Source organism: Mustela nigripes, chromosome 12 (genome assembly GCF_022355385.1).
Source record: "Mustela nigripes isolate SB6536 chromosome 12, MUSNIG.SB6536, whole genome shotgun sequence".
Classification (NCBI taxonomy): domain Eukaryota; kingdom Metazoa; phylum Chordata; class Mammalia; order Carnivora; family Mustelidae; genus Mustela; species Mustela nigripes.
In genome coordinates this window covers 27,649,636-27,668,827 of record NC_081568.1, presented here as the reverse complement: position 1 = coordinate 27,668,827, position 19,192 = coordinate 27,649,636, and the positions used below count along the sequence as shown (strand labels likewise).

Genomic DNA, 19,192 nt, shown 5'->3' with positions numbered 1-19,192 from the left:
AACATAACTTGAAAAGAAACATTATGATTCTGTAATGGGCCTCAAATTGCACAGCTCATAAATGACAAAGAAGGGATTTGATTTCAGTCAATCTGACTCTAGGCTTTGGACTTCTTTTTTTTTTTTTTTTCCTGGACTTCTTTTTAATGTTTAAACATTAAACATAATGTTTAAACAAAAAGAATGCATACATGAATATATAGCTCAATGACCTCACAAACTGAAGAGAGCATCCAGATCAATGAATAAACATTATCAGCCCTGGAAACCTCTCCCATTTCTTCTCAGTTAGTGTTAGAGAAGTCAACCATACAGAGCCTACATCCAAAACCTCTCTATACCTCTTCTCCATATTATGAACACTGCTGCTCCCTCTCAGACTGGCCAAAAGACTAAGGCACTGGCTAAAAACCCAGATATCCAATTTGTCTCCCATTCTGACACAGCCTTGTGCTCCTAGACTGCCTGATCTCTCTCCATGTGTCTCCATGGTTTCCTGCCTATTGTCTTTGAGTCTGGTCCCTTCCTCCCTGACCAGCCTTGACTTGCCTGATGTTCAGCCTTTGAGCCCACTGGGCTTTGGCTGTAGAGTGCTTCCTTGTGATGTCCTTCAGGCTTCTCCACAGCCTGTTATACCCAAACCTAGACAGTGGGCTCCCACACCCAAGACTGAGCCTTAAGACCCCAGCCTTTACTATTCTGGGATGGGAATAGTATGACTTTATTTTGAAATTCTATCCTTTCTTGGTTTATGAGATAAAACTTTCCCTGGCTGAGGGCTGAGTTAATCACCAATGGCCAAGGATTTAATCAATCATGCTCTTTAGAGCCTCCAAAAAAGCTCTAAACCAAGGGCTTTAGAGAGCTTCTGCGATGGTGAACACATCCACATGCCAGGAGAATAGTGTAACCCGAACTCCATGGGGACCAAATCCCTGAGCTTGAGAGTCTTCCAGACCTTGCACTGTATTCCTCTTCATATGGCTGCTCATTTGAATCCTTTATGATATCCTTTATAATAAACCAGTAACAGTAGAGTGCTATGAGTTTTATGAGCCACTGAAGAAAATTCAAACCTGAGGAAGAGTCATGGAAACTGGCAATTTGTAGCCAAGTCAGACAGAAGTGTGGGTAAACTGGGGAATCTACTACTTGAAATTGCATCTAAAGTTGGGGGCAGCCTTGTGGAGCTGAGCCCTTATCCTATAGAGTCTGCCCTAACTCCCAGTAGTTAGTGCCAGAATGGAATCAAACTGTAGAATACCCAGTTGGTCTCTCCCAAGAACTGGAGAATTGGGTGGTATAGGAAACCCACACATTTGGTGTCAGAAGTGTTTTGGGTAAAGAAAGTTTTCCTTTAATATCTCTAACAATACAATGAGGCATTTTATTATATAGATTGTAAAACTTGAGTTTAGAATCACAAAGTAACTTTTCCAAGGTCAAACATCTCATAACTTGGAAAGGCAAAGCTCAAGATGTGCTTTTCCCATATTTATTTATTTTTTTTATTTTTTATTTTTTATTTTTTTTTATTTTAAAGATTTTATTTATTTATTTGACAGAGAGAAATCACAAGTAGTCGGAGAGGCAGGCAGAGAGAGAGAGAGAGGAGGAAGCAGGCTCCCCGCTGAGCAGAGAGCCCGATGCGGGACTCGATCCCAGGACCCTGAGATCATGACCTGAGCTGAAGGCAGCGGCTTAACCACTGAGCCACCCAGGCGCCCTGCTTTTCCCATATTTAATTTGTGGAATAAAGTAATACTTTCATTTCAATGCCAAAAAGTATTAAATAAACTGTGAGTGTTGGAAAGACTATTCAACTCCACCATGTGAGGACTTCAGTCAACTGATCCTTGTTCCTCTGACTTCAAACATAATCTCAAGGAAAGAGGTTACCAGACCCTTGCTTGCAGAACAGATATGGTTTATGACCTTCATTAGGGTGACCCACCAAGGTATACTAGACAGCCACAAGAAGCTCCTCTATGCATGCAAATCTCAAAAAGGGCATCCCTGTGCCAGGGGAGCAGCCAAGTTGAGGGAAGCGTTCAGCGAGATGCATGCAGTCAGCATAGAATTCTCTGCTAGTTCTCCGCAGTGCTGAACGCCAATAGTTAAAGCAAGAGGAAATGTGCTCTGCTAGATAATTCTGTGGAAATCTGAAATGGATTCCTTATTACCACTTATAATTGTAAGTGGGAGTATTCACTGATTCAAAGAAGGAATGAACAAAGAGCTTTGAAATATTAAAAAGAAGATTGAAAGAAAGGAAAAAGTGTCCAGCTTACTCATTGTGTCATTCATGCGATCCAGCGAGGAGTTATCTGAAATATCTAATAACATGACAAAATCAAGTGCAGAAGGGGGAGAAGGCACTTCTTTGGAGGCTGTAGGGTCAATAGCCAATGTGGATATCTGTGTTTTCTTTTCCTCCAGTTCTAGGACCTCTCTGCTGCAGCCCGTGAGAGCTTCCTCCAGAAGCTTTGCTTGGTTTAACGTCATTGGAAAACCATCTAAGACCCATCCTTGATCCACAGGTATCTCACTAAATGGAAAATGGACATGGCATTAACATTTTGATAGATAAAAACACTTTGGAAGTAACAATACAACGAATTTTGCCTTTACCTTTCCTTTAACTCCACGGTAACCTCCTTCCACACAAATATTATTACTTTACTGCTAAAATTAGGTCTATTAATTACCCTAATCACTCCTTTGCTTAAAATCTTTTTTTTTAAAGCAGATGGCATTTATTTTATTTTATTTTTTAAAGATTTATCTATTTGACAGACAAAGATCACAAGTAGGCAGTGAGGCAGACAGAGAGAGAGGAGGAAGCAGGCTCCCTGCTGAGCAGAGACCCGATGTGGGGTTCGGTCCCAGGACCCTGGGATCATGACCTGAGCTGAAGGCAGAGGCTTTAACCCACTGAGCCATCCAGGCGCCCCCTTTTGCTTAAAATCTTTCTGTAGGTCCCTCCTCCCTCCAAATCTATTCCAGAGGCCATAAAATGGTATTTAGAACTAATTGGCCACAACTTTCTTCCCTATAGTGTCTTATCTCTCCCATTCTTTAACCATTTACTTCAAACAAACTGATCTCACTGTAGGAGAATGTGTTGCATTTTCTAGCCTGTGTTCATAGGCAGTTCCTCCTTTAAACCTGTTTCTCATCTACACATAGTGGGACAACATACCTCACAGGGCGGTTATAAGGATAAACTGAAGTGATTCATTTTAAAAACCCAGAACCAAGCTTAGCACACTGTGAATAATCACATTGCCAATGTGGAGAGTTCCTCTTACTCCCCACAAACCAGCATGGAGCCAGAAATGTCTAATCTGAACGCCCCTGGCTCTCATTCACTTTGCTCTACAATTAATAATTACTGTATTTCTTGAATGAGAAATATTCAAATGAGTCTTCCTTATCTCAATTAGATAATAAGTTGCTAGAGTGTGAGGAGTATTTTTTGGGTTTTTGTTTTCAGGGCAGCATCCTCCCTAGAGAATAAGAGCTCCAAGAATGATTATTTTAGGTCTCTAAGTTGAAAAAGGGCATGAAAAGGGAAGAAACTTAAACTCTGCTCTTCTAAATCTCTAATTATGTAAAACTGAGATTCTGATTTTTGCATTAAAAGTTATTATGACTTCATTTCTTTTTCTGTTAGAGCTCATATTAAACAATACAATCTCCTTCTCTCTAGGGCAAACTTTCTTCTCTCATTGCCTTCCTATTTAGCACTGACCAGCCTTGGATCACTGGGTTCACTTCCTCCTCCTGAAAAGTTAAACAAGGAAGGGCACTGGCCTATGACCAGACAGTTAGGGTCCCTCTGCTCTATAATGTGTCTCTTGGCCTTTCCAAGTATCTAACTTCTCCTTGAATTCCCTGCAGGGAATAGAACCTGACCTGTATTCACATCTGCCTGAGTGAAGTCAAGACTGGTCAAGTGGGGGAAGTGAAATAGAAGCATGTAAATCACAAAACATATCTTAAAAATTAAAAAAACAAAAACAAAAACCATGATTTTTATACATTATTCTTTTTCTACTTCTATCTGATAAAGAATATATTAGTAGATTAAAAAAATACATACTTAATAGCATTTACCAAGATGTTAACTAGCAACATGTCAGAAATGCTCTTTCCTTTCTTCAGCAACTTTTCTGATTTTGCACCAAGCTGAGCACGCACAGTCAGCTGTGAAAATAAACAATGAATGGTAGAGTACAGTTAATTTAAAAGTCAGAATCTGGTACTTGGGGGAAAAAGTTAAATGGGCATGCTCCCCGGTGAAAGACACTAATCGTCTGGCACAATTCTGGAGTCAGCCAAGCATTAGGGAAAATGTTGTACGTAGATTTTGAGGCTCCTCTGTTGTGGCTCCCTCCTTTCCAAGATCTTCCTCTCATGTTTCAGCTGCTCTGATGTCCCCAACCTTCATTTTCTAATGCCTTCAACTGAAACTATGGTAGATTTCTGCTTGCGTTCTATGCTACGCAGACATGGCATGTCTCTGGGATAACCTGTACCTGCATGGCTCTTGCCCAGGGAAGTTCCCTTCATTCAATGATCCAATTTCATACAATTTCTGCTGGTTTATGCTGCTTGTCTGTTTGCCTCTTTGCTTTTTATGATTTTCTTTTGGCCTTCAAATAATTTGCTTTTCTATCTTGTTCAGCATTTATAATGTTATCTGTAGAAGGGCTGGTCCAATAGAGCTGCTCTATCAACAGGAAATTCCCTGGAGTTTATTCTTAAATCACCCACCAGTGAGTATTTTGTCAGCCAAATGATATTAGATCTCTACTCAAAACCCTGTAAGGTTTCCCTGTTTACTTCAAATGTCCAAATCGTGCCTATAAGGCTGACCTGATCTTTTCCCTTCCTGCTCATCTCTCTACCTCATTCATGCCATACTATTATCCACCTCGCTGGCCAGGCATCTTCCTGCCTCATGGCTGCCACCCAGCTATTTTACTGCCTGAAACGCTGCCCCAGACATATGTGGCAGGTTCTCTCAAACTTCTTTCAATCTGGTTAAACCTCACTTTCTCAAGGAGGCCTACTCCACTTAATACAGTACTCTTCCCTCTTTCCCCACCTCCCTGGCCTTGGCCTGTGCTTCTTACCCCTTCCCTTACTCCACTCTACATTTTCTTTCCTCCTGGTTCGTTACCAGCTAATGTGTCATATAATTCATTTACTGCACTTATGGTTTGTTATCTGTCTCTTTCTATTAGAGTGTAAATTCCTTAAGGTCCAGGAACCCTGTCATTTCTGTTCACTGATATATTCCAGATAATTCCAATCGTGCACACACAAAAAAGTGAGCCCTTTTGAATTGAATATGGAATTTGGAGGATTTGTAACTCAATAAAGGCATTTATAAAAAATATGCTTAGTCCTTCTGCTAATTTGTATTTCAAATATATGGAGTTTAATTATAAATTCCCTTTATCACTTTCTCTAAGCCCATTTCCCTCCCCAATGGCTGTCATATTTATAGTTTGGTATATCCTTCCCAAGTTTTTCTATCTTTAAGTAGTCCTGAAATCTAAAATATTTGAAATCTAAAATTGTTTTCTAGGGGTGCCTGCATGGCTCAGTCAAATAAGCATCCAACTCTTGATTTTAGCTCAGGCCATGATCTCTGGGTCATGAGACTGAGGCTCCAAGTTGAGGTCTCTGCTGGGCATGAAGCCTACTTAAGATTCCCTCTCTCCCAACAGGAATGCTCTTACATTGCTAGTCAGAAAGCAAACTGGAGCAGCCATTCAGGGGAACAGTTTGGAGGTTCCTCAAAAAATAAAAAAATAGACCTACCTTATTACCCAGCAATTGCACTACTAGGTATTTATCTCAAGGATACAAACATAGCAATTCAAAGGGGCACATGCACCCAACATTCAAAGGGGCACATGCACCCAATGTCCATAATAGCCAAGATATGGAAAGAACCCAGATGTCCATTGACAGATGAATGGATAAAGAATATGTGGTATACAGAGGGTATTAAGCTAAGTGAAATGTGTCAGAAAAAGATAAATACCAAATAATTTCACTCGTATGTGATATTTAAAAAACAAAATAGATGAATATATGGGAAGGGAAGGAAAAATAAAATAGATGAAAACAGAGAGGGAGGCAAACTGTAAGAGACTCTTAACCATAGGAAACAAACTGAGGGTTACTGGAAGGGCAGCCGATGGGGGGATGGGGTAACTGGGTAATGGGCATTAAGGAGGGCACTTAATAGGGACACCTGGGTGACTCAATCAGTTAAGCATCTGCCTTCGACTCAGGTCATGATCCCAGGATCCTGGGATTGAGTTCTGCATCAGCTCCTTGCTTAGCAGGGAGTTTGCTTCTCCCTCTGCTTGCCTCTCCCCCTGCTTGTACTCTCTCTTTTTCTCTGACAAATAAATAAATAAAATCTTTTTTAGAAAAAAAGGAGGGCACTTGAAGTAATGAGCACTGGGTGTTGTATGCACCTGATAAATCACTAAATTCTACCTCTGAAACTAATAATACACTATACATTAATTAAATTGAAATTAGATTAAAAATTTTTTAAAGAAAAATCTTTTTTTTTTGAAAAAAAAAAAAAAGATTCTCCCTCTCCTTCACCTTCTGCCCTGGCTCTCCTCTAAAAAAATAAAATAAAAACAATAAAATTGTTTCCCAAGGTGAAATGCATAATAAAGTTAATTAAATGTAATAAAAATAAAGCAGATAAAATCTCACTTGATTAATCCAGACATTCTATTTGATGACTAAAAGATGTCTCCATATACAGAAAAGCAACAATATATGAGGAAATATTAGTTTCCATTAGAAGTAATAGTCAGTGAATTATAAATATTTCTTTCAGAGATTACTACAAAATTCTGTAGAGTCAGCACTAAGTCTAAGAAGAAATTCTGGAAAAAATTATTTAAAGGTAAAGAGAGTAGGAAAGGAAATAAAAGTAATAAATTAAGTGGTAAAGAAAAATACATAAATATAAACTTGACATAAGACTAATTTTTTTTAAAGATTTTATTTATTTGTTTGATAGTGAGAAAGAGAGAGAGAGTGTGCACGCACAAGTAGGGAGAGCAGCAGGCAGAGGGAGAAACAGGTCTCCCGATGAGCAGGGAGCCTGATGAGGGGATCGATTCCAGGACCCTGGGATCATGACCGGAGCCGAAGGCAGACACTTAATGACTGAGCCACCCAGGTGCCCCAAGACTAAATTTTTTAAAAAAGCACACACATACCTTCTTACCTGGCAAAACTGAATAGCAATTTCCACTGCTTTAGAGATAAAGAGTATAAAGAAAATTAAGTAAATTAGATTTAGCTAATATTTTACCATCATATTTACTTTAAATGAAAGAGGAGCACATTGCTATTTCATTCCATTTGAAGACATAGCAAAAAACTTTGAATCATGACATATTTCAATATACTAGTAGCCAAAATTAGAATACCGTACTTACTTCAGAGAAACTATCACTTGATGTGACTTCTTCAACTTTTGTAGTTTTATTTGTCTCAGTACCTAGCAACAAAAAAGTGGTAAGAACAAACTCCAGTGTTTATTACCAACAACCATGTTAGTATTTGATCATCTTTGGTTTTGGACAGACAGGTTAGGTTATTGGATCCAGCCACGCCTGAGATGTTCAGAGGAAAGATCATCACAGCATGGCTTCACCTGCCTTCCAAGACATTAAAATCCTGCCATTATGTGACTTGGAGTTTTTTACTTCCTGCCTTCCATTATGGCTCACCCGTAATAATACCATTAGAAGTACTTAAATACAGCTTAAATTTTCTTTTCAGAAAACCAGCCAAGTTTCTCAAGAAAATTTGTTAAAATGTTAATTTGTTAATTTTTATTTTCCTAAATTATCAAGTTCTAGGTAATAAACATGTGTAAATGTAGAAAGCTCTAGAACTCAGAAGGGTTTTTAGTTACAAACTATAGAAAAAAAATGTTTTCAGAGTCCATTTATAATTAACTGGACTTTTGTAAGAAAATATGTCACATAATACTTAGAATAGTTTTAAAGTCAATTCAAATTATCTTGTATGATACACATAACTGAAATAAGGGACAGATTATACCCTTTTAAAGGATGGAAACCACAGCCGCTCTAGACCAGCATGCTCACCACACCATTCATTGGTGATGGTGATAATGACTTTGGCACAGGGGGATCTAAAATTCACACTAGAAAATGAGGAAATTGTTAAATATGGCAAGTCTTCACTAGCATAGCTAGAAAAGACATTTAAGACTTAACATTGTTTCCTTCAATGTTTCTAAAAAGCATCCAAAATACTAGAACCCAGATCCTAAATGAGATCTGTCTCTTTCATTAGGTTTGGAGGAATGGTTCTATTTATGTGCCTTGCCCAAGGTTGGAAATAAACTTAACTTTATCTAGGGAACCACTCTTCAGGTGGATGCAAGAGACCAGACCTTGCAGCCTCCCTCAACACAGGGAACAGAGCAGCAGCAGCAGCTCGCAGGGATCCTGAGCAGTGCCACTCACCTAGATCTGCACAGGCGAGAAGAAACAATATAATTCTGTCTCCCTGCAAATCCAGGAAGAGGGAGGATTTCTCCTGACTGTTCTCATAAGCACAACAAAACAGAACAACTACTTGAAAGGGTATGGAAAGATTCCATCATAATATTCATCTCTTACCGGTAGTTGTAGACAAAGGTTAGGGGCTTATGTGTGTATCTTGCTCTGTCTGTCAAATGACCAGGTAGACAGCTATGCAAAACTCCCCTTTCTTTCCCTGAAAGCAAGTTTGTGCTCACATACGTGTGCACTTACTATTTATCTGTCTGCCTACCTAATGTAAACAATGGATGATTTGTTTTGATATTTCACTTACTAAGTATAGTTTTATCTTCCATTTCTGGCAATGCGTCCTCTGAAACTGGATAAGGTGAAGATACATTTTGTAGATCCTTTGGAGAGAAAACACACACACACACACACACACACACACACACAGAAATTGTAACATTATTACATTTTAATAATACTTACCCATTTTATTTCTATAAGTAAGGTTTACACTATCTTTCTATAATATTGGTGTTAAGAAGAACTGAATGATTTCTGAAAACAATTAAAATTTGATGACTAAAAAATAAATAAATTTTGAGTACTATTCTTACAGAAATAGTAACCTATGGTGTACTCTTTCAAATGACCTTCAGTTCTATATAAAGTACAGCAACTGCTATTTTGAAAATATAGTGAAACCTGAGAAAGAGGTAACATTTATGGAAAACCATTTTAGAAAGAATAGTTCTAGTGGTGTCAGTCATAGCCACAAGGGAAAAAAGAAAACCCGTGTATATTATTTATCGCCCAATTGATTAAAATACAGAATAAGAGGCAGTCCACACTTCTCACAATTATTTTTTTATATTTTAATTTATTTATTTGAAAAGGGGAGAGATAAAAATAGAGAGCACACATAAGCAGGGGGAGCAGCAGAGGGAGAGGGAGAAGCAGGCTCTCCGCTGAGGAGGGAGCCTGATGCAGTGATCTATCCCAGGACCCTGGAAGCATGACCTGAGAAGAAGGCAGATGCTTACCCGACTGAGTGACTGAGCCACCCAGGTGCCCCTTCTTCCAGTTATTTTCATAATTCGTAGTTAAATGGCATTTATCTTATAGCCCATGAAAATGATGTGGATTAAATTCTCTGCCAATTTGCTCAATTGCAGAGACAACATATGGCAGGGAAAAAGAATACTGGATTTAGAATCTGGGTTTCCACTCACAGCACTCATCAACAAGCCGTCTGACCTCAAGTAAACCAGTTCATACTTAGGACCTCCACTGTCTCCCCTTTAAATTGAGGGTGCTGGACCACATTTTGAGTCTCAAGGTGGAGCCACATTTTCATATTTTTCTGCCTTAGAATCTTCATGCAATGTAGCAAGATGCAATATTGATGGGAATGTGATACAGATAAACCACAAGGAAGACCTCCTCCTTCTCCACCACCCCTCCAATTGAGATCTACTTGCAGATTGAATTCAGCCAGCCAACTGTTTTTTTATATGGTCCCTGGACATCCCTCTGTGGAAAAGCACTGTGAGCCAGGGGACCAAGCCTGGCATGCCCCTCTGCCCCTTCTCTGCTCTGCTCCAGTATCTGTCTCAGCTACTGCCCAAAGCTGGCACTGGTTTTTAACTATGCAATGGATACTCTGCTGTTGGCCACTGCCAGGGTCTCAGTGATGAAATATCACTCCAGGAGCCGATGACTTGGTGAATGCCCTCCTCTAGCACTCATACCCCACCCTCCTCCAAATCCCTTGCAATTCAGCTCCTTAATCCCCTTATTAGTCTTACCAGGTGGCTTTTTCTTCAAGAGACAGTCTCCAGCTGATGGTAATGGGGCACGAAGTGGGCCAACCACCCTGCATGACCCATCGGGCAAACTGGGGTGTATTATGGAGGTGTCAGGGAGAAATTTTCTCTCACTGTATAAATACCCACATAATAACCTTGATTTTGTCTCTTGATCCATAAATCTAAAGTAGTTTCTCTCTGGGCCTTTACAGAAAACTTCACCAACCTTGGGTCTAGAAGATCTCTTAGATTCCATCCAGCTTCAAATCTCTAGAATATGAAGAGCAGAAAAGAAAACTAAATTCGCACTTGCCTGGGTTTCTTTGCTCTTCTCTTGCAGAACTGGTAAAGTCTTTTCTTCAGCTTCTTTCTCAGTTGGCAGAGCCTCACTGATTTTTTCCTTGTCATGAAATGCTTTGATAGCTTCTTGGACAAGAGTGTCAATAGAAAGTATCTGAATAGGAAAGTCTAAAGTGAAAAAGACAATTTTATTAAATACCTTTTCATTTAGGAAATTGACATAATTATCCTTTGTGCTGACTTCATCCAATAACACCATCTCTTGGGTCTCCTACAACTGTCTTTTGGATCAAGCCACTTCTTTTTATTGTGGTAAAATTCACATAACATGAATCTAACCATTTTAACCACCATAAATCATACAACTCAGTGGTATTTAGGTCATCCATGTTGTCCAAAAAATTTTCATCACTCAAAGAGAAAGCCCTGTACCCATTAAGCAGTTACTCCTTATCTCTCTATCCCTGTCCCTGTAACCACTAAGTTCTCATCTGTCTCTAAGGATTTGCTTATTCTGGACATTTCATATAAATGGAAACATAAAATATATAGCATTTCATGTCTCATTTCTTTCAGCATCATGTTTTCAAGGTTCATCCATGTTGCAATTCATAGCAGTATCTCACTCCCTTTTAATGACTGAATAATATTTCACTGCATAGATTAATACCACTTTATTATCCATCTATCAGGTGATTGGCATTTGAATTCCTCCCCCCCCCATCTTTTGGCTATTATTAATAGTGCTGCTATGAATATTCCTGCACAAGATTTATTTTGAACACCTGTTTTCACACCTTTGAAGGTATATATCTCATAGTTGGGGTCATATGGTAATTCTTTTTTTTAATTTAGTGAGGAACCACCAAATTGCTTTCCATGGTGGCAATACCATTTTACATTCTCACAAGCAATGTATGAGGAGGGTTCCAATCAACATTTCCTCACCAACACTTGTTATTTTCCTTTTGTTTTTTAATTATACCCATCTTAGTGGGTGTGAACTGGTATCTCATTGTGCCTTTGTCAAGCCGCTTTTCAAGGAAGTCCTTTTAATATCACAAGAATGGTCTATTCTTGTCTGCATTGAAATAGTTTAAGATGGTCTTAATAGTCTCTGCAAATTATGAGTTTCCCAGTGAAAACAGTAAAAAATAAGTATGACTGAATAAAAAGTAATTAAACAGATGGAAACCTGGCCTTCTACCTGAATAAGCTTCAAAGGAGAAAGCCACAGGTTCATTAAAAAGACATAACTCAATGACTGTGAAGAATTAATACACTTATAATTTGAAGTGGATTTATTTTATATTTGTTATAAATTATTAACTTCCCTCTTCATTGGTAGGTAAATAAAATCTATAAGGAAAAGTTTCTAACTTACTATTTCTTAAGATTATTCACACCAATATATAACATATCCATATATCCAGGTTTGATGGGACAGCACTAGTTTATGACTCTACAATCCTAAAAGTGTCTGTCTTGGACAAAACTTTTGATGACAGAGTTTCCCAATATATCAGCAGGTTCTTATGTATATTGTCTACATACCTAGTCATTTGAAGCTACAGTCAATGCAAATAGAATCCAATAAGTTAAAAAAAAAAAAAAAGAAGAAGAAATTCTACCTTTTTGTAGAGCCTTTAGAGCCGTGGTTTTTCCACTAAATGTTTTCCCCAGTAAGCACCCTTTAATAGCAAATGAAGGTAATTCTGGTATTGTTGATTTGACTTGAGGAGGATGAGATTTTTCAACTAATCTGTGAATCACATGGCCCAATATGTTATTGTTGGAGGGTGGTATATTATCAACCATTTCTTCTGGTAAGGCCCACTCTCCAATCATGTTCTGCAAAATAACAATAAAACAAACAAAACAGAATATTCTTAAAAGTGGAATTTAGACAAAAAAATTTTAATATTTAAATTCAAATTATAGCAAACAAAAGTAATATTTTTATTATGTTACATAAATAGAAATAACATAAATAATATGCAAAAAAAGCTTCGTATGGAAAAGTGAAAAAGAAAAAACTCAAAAATCCTTAACAGTTTATAAAAGTAAGCATATTGAGTTATTTGAGACATATTGTAACTCAGGTTGATCATAAAGACACTTAAATTGAAGCTACTCTCAGTAAACAGATAAAAGAAGAGAATAGTCATTTATCTGGTTTCTTATGCAAGTACTAAGCTTATTTTAAGATATTTTAATATAAGAAAGATAAAAGAAAGTATTCATGCCTGATATGATGCCCTCTATTATGTTTGACTCCCAGTTTCTTCAGGTTTCTTGCTGAAATGATCAAATAATTACAGGTTTCCTGTAAAACTACAAACCATGCTCTTTGCAATAAAACTGGAAATCAATTTTAGAAAGAGATGAGAAATATAAATCCTTAAAAATTAAAAACATTCTTGTAAAATAGTTCTTGGATTAAAGAAGAAATTAAAAATAAAAATGTGAAGACAGCATGGTACTGGCATAAAAACAGACACATAGACCAGTGGAACAGAGTAGAGAGCCCAAATATGGACCCTCAACTCTATGGTCAAATAATCTTCGACAAAACAGGAAAAAAATATACAGTGGAAAAAGGACAGTCTCTTCAATAAATGGTGCTGGAAAAACTGGGCAGCTATATGTAGAAGAATGAAACTCGACCATTCTCTTATACCATACACAAAGATAAACTCAAAATGGATAAAAGACCTCAATATGAGACAGGAATCCATCAGAATCCTAGAAAAGAACATAGGCAGTAATTTCTTCCATATCAGCCACAGCAACTTCTTTCAAGATAGGTCTCCAAAGGCAAAGGAAACAAAAGCCAAAATAAACTTCTGGGATTTCATCAAAATCAAAAGGTTCTGCACAGCAAAGGAAACAGTCAAGAAAACAAAGAGGCAACCCACGGAATGGGAGAAGATATTTGCAAATGACAGTACAGACAAAAGGTTGATATCCAGGATCTATAAAGAACTCCTCAAACTCAACACACACAAAACAGATAATCATATCAAAAAATGGGCAGACAATATGAACAGACACTTCTCTAATGAAGACATGCAAATGGCTATCAGACACATGAAAAAATGCTCATCACTAGTCATTAGCGAGATTCAAATTAAAACCACATTGAGATATCACCTTCCACCAGTTAGAATGGCCAAAATTAGCAAGACAGGAAACAACATGTGTTGGAGGGGATGTGGAGAAAGGGGAACCCTCTTACACTGTTGGTGGGAATGCAAGTTGGTGCAGCCTCTTTGGAGAACAGTGCGGAGATTCCTCAAGAAATTAAAAATAGAACTTCCCTTGACCCTGCAATTGCACTACTGGGTATTTACCGCAACGATACAGATGTAGTGAAAAGAAGGGCCATCTGTACCCCAATGTTTATAGCAGCAATTGCCATGGTCGCCAAACTGTGGAAAGAACCAAGATGCCCTTCAACAGACAAATGGATAAGGAAGATGTGGTCCATATACACTAGGGAGTATTATGCCTCCATCAGAAAGGATGAATATCCAACTTTTGTAGCAACATGGACAGGACTGGAGGAGATTATGCTGAGTGAAATAAGTCAAACAGAGAGAGTCAATTATCATATGGTTTCACTTATTTGTGGAGCATAACAAATAGCATGGAGGACATGGGGAGTTAGAGAGGAGAAGGGAGTTGGGGGAAATTGGAAGGGGAGGTGAACCATGAGAGACTATGTACTTTGAAAAACAATCTGAGGGGTTTTAAGTGGTGGGGGGCGTGGAAGGTTGGGGGAACCAGGTGGTGGGTATTAGAGAGGGCACAGATTGCATGGAGCACTGGGTGTGGTACAAAAACAATGAATACTGTTATGCTGAAAATAAATAAAAAATAAATTTTAAAAAATGTACAATGGAACACTAAAAAATAGATTTATTAAAAATATGGGATGGGATCTAACTGTACTCAGAGGAAAATTCATAGTCCCATAAAATTCCTGATCTAAAATAAAAAATAAGGGAAACAAACTAAAAATTAAAATAGGAAAAAATAATTTTAAATAAATGAGGAAGGAACTCATAAAAATGGAAATGTTTAGAGAGTAAAGTTACTTTTTATTGATATATTTCTAGAACTTGTCCAGACTAATCATGATAAAGAAATTGCTACTAGTTCTGAACAAAAGTGAAGAATAGCAAGTATCCATTTTGTAACACACAATGAAAGAAACAAGAGATTTTAAGAATACTTAAATTTAAAAAAAAATCTATTATATTTAAATTCAGTTAATTAACATATATTAATTTCAGAGGTAGAGTTCAGTAATTCATCTGTTGCACATAACACCCAGTTTGTTTCCTATAGTTTAGAGTCTCTCATGGTTTGTCTCCTTCTCTGATTTATCTTTTTTTCCCCCTCCCTTCCCATATGATCCTGTTTTGTTTCTTAATTTCCATATGTGAGTGAAACCATATAACAATTGTCATTCTCTGATTGACTTATTTCACTTAGCATAATATCCTCTAGTTCCACCCATGTTGTTGCAAATGGCAAGATTTCAATTTTCTGATGGCTGAGTAATATCCCATTTTATATATGTACCGTATCTTCTCTATCCATTCATCTGTTGATGGACATCTGGGCTCTTTCCAGTTTGGCTATTGTGGACATTGCTACTATAAACATTGGGGCACATGTGCCCCTTCAGATCACTACATTTTTATCCTTTGGATGAATACCAGTAGCACAGTTGCTGGGTTGTAGAGTAGCTCCATTTTTAATTTCTTTTTTCCAGAGTGGCTATATCATCTTGCATTCCCACCAACAGTTTAAGAGGGTTCCCCTTTCCCTGCATCCTTGTCAACATTTTTTGTTTCCTGACTTATTAATTTTAGCCATTCTGACTGGTGTGAAGTGGTATCTTATTGTGGTTTTGCTTTGTATTTTTCTTTTCTTTTTTTTTTTTTAAAGATTTTATTTATTTGACAGAGAGAGATCACAAGTAGGCAGAGAGGCAGGCAGAGAGAGAGGAGGAAGCAGGCACCCTGCTGAGCAGAGAGCCCGATGTGGGGCTCGATCCCAGGACCCTGAGATCATGACCTGAGCCGAAGGCAGCGGCTTTGTATTTTTCTGATGCCAAGTGATGTGGAGCATTTCTTCATATGTCTGTTGGTCATTTCTACGTCTTCTTTGCAGAACTGTCTGCTCATGTCTTCTGCACATTTCTTGACTGGATTATTTGGTTTTGGGGTGTTGATTTTGATAAGTTCTTTATAGATTTTGGATACTAGCCCTTATCTGATATGTCATTTGCAAATATCTTCTCCCATACTGTAGGCTGTCTTTTGGTTTTGTCAATTGTTTCCTTTGCTGTGCAAAAGCTTTTGATCTTAAGGAAGTCCCCATAGTTCATTTTTGCTTGTTTCTCTTGCCTTTGGAAACTTGTCTAACAAGAAGTTGCTGAGGCTGAAGTCAAAGAGGTTGTTGCCTGTGTTCTCCTCTAGGATTTTGATGGATTCCTGTCTCACATGTAGGTCTTTAATCCATTTTGAGTTTATTTTTGTGTATGGTGTAAGAAAATGATCCAGTTTCATTCTTCTGCATGTGGCTGTCCAATTTTCCCAACACCATTTGTTGAAGAGACTGTCTTTTTTCCATTGGGTATTATTCCCAGCTTTGTTGAAGATTAGTTGACCATAGAGTAGAGGAGAGATATTTTTAAATGACATATCAGTCATATAAGTATATATTTTGCATACACACACACACACACACACACACACACACTGGAATATTACTCAGCCAACAAAAAATGAAATCTTGCCATTTGCAACGATATGGATGGAACTAGAGTATATTATGCTAAGTGAAATAAGTCAATCAGAGAAAGATAATTATCATATGGTTTCACTCATATGTGGAATATAAGAAGTAGTGCAGAGGATCACAGGGGAAGGGAGGGAAAATTGAACGGGATGAAACCAGAGAGGGAGACAAACCATGAGAGATTCTCAACTATAGGAAACAAACTGAGGGTTGTGAGAGGGGAGGTGGGTGGAATTACTGGGTGACAGGCATTAAGGAGGGCACGTGATATGATGAGCATATCACAAGTGATGAATTACTGAACTCTACATCTGAAATTAATGATGTACTACGTGTTGGCAAATGGAATTTAATTTTAAAAAAAGATACAGTAATGAAAAAAATGAATTTCAGAAAGAAATGTTTGTTCAATGCACAAAAATATAAATTTTATAAACAGAGCTAAGTATAGTAGGAATTCAATACATAATAAGGTTTATATTTCACAGAAACAGAGAAGTAGATTATTTCATAACCGGCACTAGAATAACTTATGGCCACATATTTAAAAAAAAATAAAGTTGTATATCCTTATACTTTTATGAAAATAGATTCTGGAACCAATAAATCATGGAGGCACCAAAATCTGGATTAACATTTATATGTTCCAGGATGGTATTTTTAAGCATGGAAACCAGATAAAGCCTGATAAATTTGTTTATATGAAAATAAAATATTCTATACATTCCCCCCACATAAACATACCTACACACAACTTAAACATAAAGAACAAAAGGAATATGAACATATATACCTTTGACAAAGGGTTAATAGTCTTAGTTTATAAAAAGCCACAAGTTGATCAGATAAAAAAGAAAAATATCCCAATAGAAAAAAAAAAAGGCACAAAGAATACGAACAGTCAGTACCCAAAATAGAATAAAATGGTCAATGAGTTTTTGAAGCAATGTTCAAATTCACAGAAATAAAGATACCCAAATAAAACAATGATGCATCATATTTTGTCTAACACAAAAAAATTAGTCATACTTCTCATTCAATACTGGTGGGAGAGTAATTTAACACATTGATTTATTGATACACAATTCAGCAACATGGCAGGATACAAAGTCAATGTACAGAAATCAGTGGCTTTCTTATACACTAACAATGAAAATGCAGAAAGGGAAATTAGAGAATCGATTCCATAGCACCAAGAACCATAATATACCTGGGAATAAACCTAACAAAAGAGGTAAAGGATCTGTGCTTGATGAACTACAATACACTCATGAAAGAAATTGAAGAAGACACAAAAAGATGGAAGACCATTCCATGCTCTTGGATCAGAAGAATAAACATTGTTAAAATGTCTATTGTATTTTCTAAAGTGTTCAAAGTTGCTATAATATCACTATAATAATAATTTAAAAAATTAAAAAAATTAAAGACATAAAAACAGATAAGAATCAGGGTTTAATTTATATACAGATTATTGAAAACTTCGGTAAGATACTATTTTTTCTGAAGTCACTTAAATGATCTTAAAAAGTTATCTTTGATACATATATAAGGTAATATTTCATAATATAAATATTCCATCCACAATCTACAAAGAGTAGAAATTCTTATAATTTGTGATATATTTTAAGATTATTTGAAATTATATTGAACTCTCCATCTGAAACTAATACTGTACTAAATGTTGGCTAATTGAACCTAAAAAAGATTATTTGGAATTAGCACGTACAACTTATTTATCTAACTATTCAAATTTCAAAACATTCTAATGTGTTGTGTCAGTGGTCCAGAACATTATGAATTCAAGATATATCAGCTTATCAGCTTTTTAAAGAAATCATGTTTAAGTCTTCTCCAATTCTTATTAAAGATGATCCAATTTTTAAAAAAAGATTTTATTTATTTATTTGACATAGATTACAAGTAGACAGAGAGGCAGGCAGAGAGAGAAAGGGGGAAGCAGACTCCCTGCTGAGCAGAGAACCCAACGTGGGGCTCGATCCCAGGACCCTGGGGCCATGACCTGAGCTGAGGACAGAAGCCTGAAACCACTGAGCCACCCAGGCACCCCAAAGTTGATCCATTTCATTAGCACTTTTTAAAAAAAATTTATCACTTGCCCCCAGTCAACTTTCCCCCAACCCCTTTAGCTTTGTCTTCTTAGGCCAAGTAACTGGGACAGAAAAACATGAGAAATATCCACTGGGGGAGAAAATGAGCTCCCTCAACAACATAGGGCTATCATGAAAAGCAAAGAGAGAACAAAAACAAATGACAAAGTTCACTATATTTCTTCACAAAACACAAGTCAATTTTTCAACTTCTGCTAATCTGAATTGCCTTATGTCATTTTTTTGTGGGGGGAGGAGGAGGAAAGTCTTATCTTTGTTCTGACTACACATCAGGATATAAATCTTTACATTTGTATATTTACATTAATATATATTCTATGTGACATAGCATAAATATTCATATATGCAAGGTCATATATAAATGTATATATGTTTTATATATGCTCTGTCATATATTAATAAATACATGCCTATATTGTTGCATTTAAATTTTTATCAGTATTCTTTCAATATCTATCAATTGTCTGACAAAAAAATTTCACTCAATGTAAACTGACAGATTTGATAAGTGCTATAGAAGATTTACCTGGTTTGGTGACAGAACTTCAGATATGACAAC

At 37.0% G+C, this 19,192-nt stretch overlaps 1 protein-coding gene across 1 annotated transcript in view; it reads right to left on the bottom strand.

The window, feature by feature from the left end:
- SPEF2 (sperm flagellar 2) overlaps positions 1-19,192 on the bottom strand; it is a 173,060-nt gene that overhangs the window by 80,423 nt on the left and 73,445 nt on the right. The window contains exons 12-17 of the mRNA XM_059416314.1: positions 12,319-12,538; positions 10,701-10,855; positions 8,908-8,983; positions 7,494-7,555; positions 4,106-4,209; positions 2,292-2,548 (exon numbers count right to left, since the gene is read on the bottom strand). Coding sequence (XP_059272297.1) covers positions 2,292-2,548; positions 4,106-4,209; positions 7,494-7,555; positions 8,908-8,983; positions 10,701-10,855; positions 12,319-12,538 — 874 coding nt within the window. The remainder of the gene's footprint in view (positions 1-2,291; positions 2,549-4,105; positions 4,210-7,493; positions 7,556-8,907; positions 8,984-10,700; positions 10,856-12,318; positions 12,539-19,192) is intronic.